This window comes from Pomacea canaliculata, linkage group LG9 (genome assembly GCF_003073045.1).
Source record: "Pomacea canaliculata isolate SZHN2017 linkage group LG9, ASM307304v1, whole genome shotgun sequence".
NCBI classification, from domain to species: Eukaryota; Metazoa; Mollusca; class Gastropoda; order Architaenioglossa; family Ampullariidae; genus Pomacea; species Pomacea canaliculata.
In genome coordinates this window covers 22,196,799-22,205,077 of record NC_037598.1, presented here as the reverse complement: position 1 = coordinate 22,205,077, position 8,279 = coordinate 22,196,799, and the positions used below count along the sequence as shown (strand labels likewise).

Sequence of the window (8,279 nt, the reverse complement as noted above, 5' to 3'; positions counted from 1 at the left end):
AACGTTCCTCTGAAAGTACAGAGTTAATTGAAGGCATGTTTTAAATGTCACAAAATTGCTTTTTTAAGCACGTACACAAAGTTCTGGAAGTATTGCAATGATCTGTCTCACCATCCTTCTGGCTTGTGGCTCAGATTGTACGCGAACAATTGGTGACATAAGGTCACCTGCACGGACTTCGTCAGTTCCCAGATTCAGTTTACACAAAGTCCCAGTCAATGTCTGTCCTCGCTATGCTGACCGCAAAGCAGGACTACGAAGATCATGCGAATTTTCTGGACACAGTCTAGATTATCAAAGAAGTACAAGCATCACACCGTCTGCGATGTTACTCCTGTTGACAGCATGGTGTCGCCATCTGGTGAAGAAGATGAATATAGTCCAGCGTCATTCGCAGACAAGTGCCTCCACTTTATCATCTGATGTCAGTCTAAGACATCTACCACCATTCTTAATCATCTGGAGAAAAGATTAATCCACTGTACCAGATACTGTGAACACTAGTCACGCGCTGAGTGAGTGCCAGCAGCCCACTTTTCCGGACAAACACGGCGCCACCTTATGTGATGAGAGATTCTGAGGGTTTGGAAGCAACAGTCAGCACACTACTAAGGACGAACAAGAAAAACCTAATGCCAGAGTGCCGGTGGGATCACTTCAAACGATGGTTCACATTTTAATTTTTACACGTACCCGTGTACAGACTACAGTTGACCAAGATGGTTGGCTCTTGCGGCGGTTAGCTTTGGGAACAGACGCCATAGCAGGTCCCTTCAGTTGACCATATTCTCTCAGCAACAGTTGCACTGCCCCTGATGTCTATCTCTGTGACCGAAAACGGCGCTCTTATGTCGAAGAGGGAGGAAGAGAATACTCCATCCCCACCCCACTACCGTACCAAAAAAGTAAATTAAAAAATTAAATAAAAGAACAAAGCAACTCATCACCACAGAGATTTCCAAGGGTTTGCAAAAGTGTCTTCAAAGTTCTTCGGCTGGTATTTCGATTTTTCGAAAAGCTTTGAGTGACCTCTGAACTTTTTCTGACGAACATTACGATCGGCCAACAGAGGGCTTAATTTTTCTCAGTGCATGTCTGTGTTTAATATTCTCCTTCTGATGACCCTATAAGAAGAGATACCCTGGATAGACACATCCTTCTCACATGCTCGAGTACACGTCATGTCAATTCCGCTTTTCAAGAGTCGTCCCCAACAACGGCCGACATGGCAGCTTTCACGATTCATCCGTGACATGAATCATTTAACCGTCAAGAGAGTCAAAAAGTAAAGCCTGCTAGCTTTTAGTTTGAGCATCATTGTCGCAAAGTTTATCTTACCTGTTTCTGCAGTAGCCGCTGGTAACCGTAACACGTCTTTAACATAGTACTTGATGTATTGGAGAATTCTGTGACTGGCCACTGGCAGTTCTTTTACAAATTCTAATCTTTCCCTTATTCACACATTCGCAACGTATTTTCAAAGTTTTCAGCAGAGCCCTGTAGTTTTTTTTTTTACCTTCTACTTCTTTTTTCTTATAGGTACTCCATTCCTGTTGTTTACATGCGTAACTTACATTTCTCCCTTCTTCAGTTTGCCCGTCTTCTCTCTCAATTTCTTTCACTTTCATACGTTGCCTTCTTTCTGTTTTTTAAAATACTTTTTCTCTTGTTCTTCTTGTTCATGTCGGATAGGGTTGTTTGTGGGGGACCGACCGAACAAACCGACATGCTGTAGCGCAGTCGTCTTTGCATCTTGCTCCACCTCATTTGCTGGACATTCAGTAACCGTGTACATCCAGAAGCAACAGTTCAACAGGAAGTGACGCACTGGGGTCCTTTTCTTCCCTCTCAAAATACTACTCAGGTCTCAACGCCTGCGTTTCAGTCTGGAAAAAGAGAGAAAGGGAAAAAAACCCCAAACAAACCCATCAATTTTGATTTTTTAATTAAGCAGATTTTTTAATAAGAGAAAGTAGTCATTAGTCTTATGATACGCTCATGAAATTCTGATCTCTCTCTCTCTCACACACACATACACAAATTAAATATAAGGTAAAGTTCACCCCCTAACCTTTACTCGGGCCCATCTCCTCTCCCTCTCTGCCTTACCTTCCCCAACAATTTATGGAGTCAGGTACCCATTCCCGCCAGCTGGGTCGACTGGAGAAGTTTGTTGCGCTAATCAGGCATTGAACCAGTGCGCTCTCAGTTCGGACGCCAGCGCTCTAACCACTCAGCTATCGGCTTCCCCAAAATTCAATATACTGATATTTTTAAGTTCTTAGCCTAGATAAACACACGAAACTGAAATAAATTAACCGTACACAAGAACAAGACGAAAAAAAGTCAGGACAAAGACGTTGAAAGGAAGCTAAAAGACAGCGCTAAGGGCCATAACTCTGTCAATCAGGAAGGATAAACTAATGTTGCCCATTGTAAGCAGTCGACAAGGTACACTCACCATCTATACAGCAATCCTGGAAAAGAGAGCAAACGGTTTTCGAACAAATTCGTGTATCTAAGGACATAGAAAGAAGGAATAAGTATCTATGAGCGGTTATAGAATCATAAACGAAGGAGAAGACGAAGGGAAAAATACATCATCATCATCATCACCAACCCCACCATTACCAGCAGGTGAAGATAATGATACAGCTAAATTGCTTTCTTTTCTGTCTAAAGTAAAAAAAAAAAAAAAAAAAAAAAAAAGAATGCATGTAAATCCTGCACAGCAAAGCAATTTTTATTTTAGCTACACGTCAGCACAATACGACATGATACAATTATTATACTTCAGCTCATTGCACATGCTGCGTAATTTAGATAATTATCTTTCACTAGAATCCTGTCTCTGTGTGTGTCTTTGTGTGTGTGTGTATGCGCGGCGCGTGTATGCATGCAGTACCGTTAGATCTGGCCTTGACAGGAGACTTAGGGTCTCGAGGCTTTCGTCGAGGGGCCGGCGAATTCGTGGCCGAGGCAGTCTGCCGCCCAAGCTGCTCCCGAGGGCCGGCGACTGCTGCTGAAATAGGCCAGTCACGTGACCTTATCAGTGCAAGTCACGTGTCACAACCTCTAGCGCCATCATTCATGCCATGGAACTGATCTACGCCCGAACTCTGGGTGCCATACAACCCTACTCTCCTCCCCCTCCCTACAACACTTGTAGACTCCACAATTTCATATAACAGACAATGCCCTACTTTTCCAAATGGCAAAAATAACTTTTAAAAATTGATCATCCAAGGTAATTATTTATACACATCTGAATTTTTTAGTACATTTATTTGTACTGTATAGGAATCGCAAGTTTACCTTCAAATCATTGTTGTGGTCTGACCAGTATTCTGCTAACATCTAACAATAGCTACAGAGACAGTCAACAAAGGTGAGCACTAATGATAAATTATTAGTATACAGGGATTAACTCAGGTAACATCGTAATTCACTGAACGCAACCCAAAATACCACGTACCCAAAGAGACATCAAACGAATGGGTAAAATGTAGTTACACTTTTTCATTTGCCGTTTGACAGACAAAGTTTCACGTTTGGTCGTTATGGAAGATCAAAAAAGAACAGTGTACAGGCAAAACTCAAACTAAACTGTGTGGTACTCTGATCTATGATGCATGCCAGATTGTCACAGGAAAATCAACTAGGACTGCAAATGGTTGTTTCTGCATTCTTGTCAAGCAAGTACATGTTTACACGAACAGTACTAGCATAAATAATAATAATAATAAATGGGAAAAAAAAACTGAATGCCAGTTCTATGCAATTTTTTCACTGCACTTTGCCGCCGGCGGATTTGAAAAAAAGGGACCTAGGAAAGAGGTTTGGGAGTGGGGAAAAGAAGGACGGGGGATAAACACAAAGACACAAGTTTCCCGCGAGTCTGGTACCACTCAACACCAAGTTTTCTGTTAAAAGAAGAGACGCTGGTACCACTCAACACTGAGTTCTAGAAACGCGCTTAGTAAACATGCAATAGACAAACCCAAGTTTCATCTCTGACACAGTCGTATCACCAGAAAACAAAGAGACTTTGGACATCGTTGGGTCTGAAACCAGCTTCGACTTCGAAGTTTATTGCTCGACATTGTCATCTGACTCAATCGCCTAGCGTCTTCCTAATGATCGCAAATATTGTGCTTATAATAAACCACATGATGCTGACATAATTTCTTTTCACGATTGCCTTATTTGGGCTGAAGTGGTCACGTGGTATTTAAAAAATCTCGTCATGATCGCCAGATTGCGAGAAAATAAACATGCGGGCTCACGTCATGATCGCCACAATGTGCTAAAAATGACGCGAAGAAACGCCGAACCATTTTTTTTTTTTAAATGAAGCTTGCAAATCTGCAAATCATATTTGAAAGCGACTAAACAAGAAAGGAGAACCAAACAGTTCATGTCGTTAAAAAACACAGAAAAAATGTTGAATAAGGAAAAACGACGCTGACGACGTAAGGGACGTAACCACGTGCAATCAGAGATGAAAGAGTTGTCTACCTGTCTATGGTGCAGGAAGCGGAAACAAGACATAAATGACGACAGGAAGTGACGCACTAAGACAACAGGGGTGTCTGTGCAGAAAGTGAAAAATCTGAATGATAAATGTTATACGCCAGTCGTGATATCATTACTTCTTTTGCATTAAACAATAATAGTTCAACAGGAGACTATCTCTCGTTTGAATTTTGTCAGCCAGTTAACCAGTTTCATGACATTTGTTATCTCTTTCCACATTATTCCTTTCATATCATCGACAGACATTAGGGCTTCAGAAAGACACCCTTTTAAAAGATTAAAAAACAAGATACCTGTCTAAGTTAACTGCTCTACAATAATATTTTCACTTGTGTCTCAAATGATTTCTGGTTTTTCACTTGGCAGTCATACTTTGCACGAAGCAGAATGAAAGCAACAGAGACTGCGTTTGAGCGAAGTTAACAAGGTTCCTTTGTGTGGTCTGACAAAGAGGAAGGACTCACTGTTTTGGTCTGGGTTTGCCAGCGTTTCCATGGACCGCCTGCGGGGACCAATATCGACACCACTTCCGGAAGTCTCGCTCAGCCTCTGGAAGTCAGTCAACACATATTAATCTTCCTCTTTGTATGATATCCTTAGGACCTGTCTACCTACACCTTTCCCCACAACTAATTCTTCTAACATCCTGCAAGGTGTAAAGTCTTTCGTTTTTGAGTTCTTAAATAAGTTTTAAAAAAGGGAACGGATGTCGTGAAAACAGAGGGATCCCGTTGACTGAGACATAATACAAAACAGTAAGAAAAGACAACTAATCAAAGATACACCAAAGGATGAGTAAAAGTACCGTGGCAGAGGCACCCTGTCGTTTGCCATGTCTTGGGGACTTGCTCTTCATCTTTGAATCTGCTGTGGAGGTTAAAGGTGGGGGCACTGAGGATTTGGGGAGTTCAAAACTTTGTATGATGACGTGTTCGCGAAGAGGGTACCAATGGGGCTTGTTGTCAAGGAAACCAAACTCTGAAAATAGAATTCGACTGTTATTAGTGCACGAGGCAAACATCATCCTAGCACGCGCCGCTCTAAAGAAATGTGCATATTTAATTAGACGACAGAAAGCTGCTCTGTTAACCCTCGGAAAGCAAAAGGTAACTTCTAAAAGTTTATTTTTAAATATTAATTTCAAATCTGGAGTCTATTTAAGACTAAGAGTAAGATTTGGAAGAAAACAAATAACAATCAATATAATGGTAACAATTTTTTTTAATCAGAAAAAAAAACAAAAAAGAATCGCACATGAAACTTCAGATGAAACAGTGACAACAAACTAATAACTACAAGAATTATGCTGTGGTAGTGAGGTTACCTACCTGACAATTCTAGAACAAGCTCCCCGAGGAAGTCATTGGCCTTGAACCTGTCGTAGTCCCAGACGGTCAGTTCCAACACTTTGTTCTGCAGCTCCCCCCTAGCAACATCCTGGAACACCAGCGTCTGGTGCCACTCGGGATTAAGTGTTCTTGGGATGTGCTTGGTCCGCCTCTTGTTCTCAGGCCTGCGGGAGGATAGACTGCAGGCGTTAAAATAGAGCCCACGGGAGGACGAAGTGTGGTTGTTGCTGGTTAAATCATCGCTTGGACAAAATTAAACAAGGGACACGACAAAGGGATGCAATAAGAAAACAGGACCGAGAGAAAGAGGAAGCGGAAACTGAGAAGGACGAGAGAAGAGAAGAAAGTGTTAAATATTATCATACAAAGTAAACTTCGATGGGAATGACAAGCAAATACAAGGCAAATAAAGACAGAGGAGATAAAAGTCGCAGTCTAAGTAACTCTAGCTGCTCCTACCCTCGTCCTGGCAGAAGATACACTTTCACGAAGGGATCCGACAGGCCGTTGATGTCACGTGGCCGGAGATTAACGGCCTGAATGACGTGAACGTTGAGGGTGTTGTCGTAGTCGTCGTGGCTGAGCTGCAACTGTTGTCACACATGAAAACTTGAAAAACAACTTCAATATACCTTGAATCTTCATCAGTTAAATTTACACAGTTCCACCTTCAGTTGCAATCAAAAATTCTAGAAAATGTTTTTCAAATATACATCTACAACCAAATGTCGATGTTTTGAAGTGCATTTATGCGGAATCGAGCTCTGTGCTTTATAAGAAGCTTACCTGTATGGCTCCTAATCCTTTGTCTTCTGGCCTCATGGGAACAGGCACCTGAAAAAAAAAAAAAAGGAAGCATACATCATGCATTCTTCAATCAACGGACCTGTTAAACGATCCTTCAACAATAATTTTCAGACTGGCCCTTAATTTAATGAAATTACATACTTAAAAACAGCCTGCACGTGGAATTGACATCTGTTCAACTAGTGCAAACCTAGCTAACCAAATGCGAGTTCGATGGGTGACGGTTTGAAAACAGATTATGCGTTCTATTTTATAACAGGATTAAGTGAGTTTTTTAAAATAAAGAAAAAAATTACACAAAGACCCGGAAAAAAAGAAGGAACAAAAGAAAGAAAGGACAAGAGAAGGACAGGAAGACAAGAAGAAGAGAAGGACAAGAAGACAAAGTTACATTGGCCTTATCCTTTGTGACTGCATGTTTGTTTTTCTTGGACGGTGTCGGGAGCGGGGAGCGAGCTCAGGGGAGGCGGGAGCCGCATTCCGGCGTCGCTCGTTGCCCTGCATATCGGCGCCGATGGCGGTGGCCGTCGTGCTGGTACTGGTGCTGGTGCTGGAGGTCTGGGCCGTGGCGGCAGCAAGGGAGGATGCGGTACTGGTGCAGGCGCTGCTCAGGGGCTGGGCGCTCTCCTCCGACCCATCCGAGGGCAGCGCGTACGGTCGCTCTTGCTGCCTGGCGTTATTATTATTGTTATTGTTGTTATTGTTTGTAGGTGTCGTCTCCCTGTCAGGGACGCTGTCGCGATGTTGTCTGTCTCTGTCTCGCTCCCCCCGTTCGCGATGTCGCGCGGTGGGCGTGCCTTTGTCTCTCGCCGACGAAGAGCTCCTCTCGCTCGCCGCGGTCTCTGTCTCTCGCATCGTTGAAATCTCGCTCGCTCCTGTCTCTCTCTCCTCGCTCGCTGTCCCGCTCCCTCTCTCTCTCGCTGTCTCTATGGTGACGCGTGCTCCTGCGGTGGTGTTTCTCAGTGCCCCCGGAGCTGCCCCCGCTGCTTCCCCCGCGCCGATCGATGCGATCTCGGTCCCGCCGGTCGGGGGTGTGTCGGCCTCCGGAGGGGCGCTGCTTGTCCGACGATGTGGACGTGGGGTCTGAACGAGGGGTGCTGCATGGGGACGACATGGAGGGTGTCGGAGGGCCTTGCTGCGACGACGACGGCGACTGCTCAGCTGGGGAGGCCGCCTCCTGGATCTCTTCTAGCTGGGCGGCCAGCAGACGGGGGTCAACACCCTGCCGAGAGCTGGAAGTCGCCCTTAGGTCCTTCACTGCAACCAATCGACACATGGCATACGTCATACTTCCGGGTATGCTCCTTTAACTTTCATCTTCTCACAACACTCATCTTTCTTCTTTCTTTCTTTTTCTCTTCGTTAAATACAATTCCTGTATCACCTATCATTTTTCTCTCGCTCAAGGCAACGAGTGCGAGCTCCAGACATAGACTTCCTTTTCCACCGTTGTCACAGTCATGGCCGCCGAGAGCCAGCCCGGGCCCCGGGACAGACGGCCTCTCCGGGCCCCTTGTACTTGTAATCGTAAATTATTTTCCCAGTATATAATGTAAAAAAAAATCCACTGACCAAGGCCGGGCCCCC

The 8,279-nt window shown here is 44.1% G+C and overlaps 1 protein-coding gene across 1 annotated transcript in view; it reads right to left on the bottom strand.

Moving 5' to 3' along the window:
* Window positions 1-1,898: 1,898 nt before the first annotated feature.
* LOC112572976 overlaps window positions 1,899-8,279 on the bottom strand; it is a 31,132-nt gene continuing 24,751 nt past the window's right edge. Inside the window, exons 12-21 of the mRNA XM_025253004.1 lie at window positions 7,425-7,949; window positions 6,806-6,810; window positions 6,672-6,719; window positions 6,345-6,475; window positions 5,865-6,049; window positions 5,342-5,514; window positions 5,001-5,085; window positions 4,519-4,592; window positions 2,906-3,022; window positions 1,899-2,477 (exon numbers count right to left, since the gene is read on the bottom strand). Coding sequence (XP_025108789.1) covers window positions 2,421-2,477; window positions 2,906-3,022; window positions 4,519-4,592; window positions 5,001-5,085; window positions 5,342-5,514; window positions 5,865-6,049; window positions 6,345-6,475; window positions 6,672-6,719; window positions 6,806-6,810; window positions 7,425-7,949 — 1,400 coding nt within the window. The 3' untranslated portion in view covers window positions 1,899-2,420. The remainder of the gene's footprint in view (window positions 2,478-2,905; window positions 3,023-4,518; window positions 4,593-5,000; window positions 5,086-5,341; window positions 5,515-5,864; window positions 6,050-6,344; window positions 6,476-6,671; window positions 6,720-6,805; window positions 6,811-7,424; window positions 7,950-8,279) is intronic.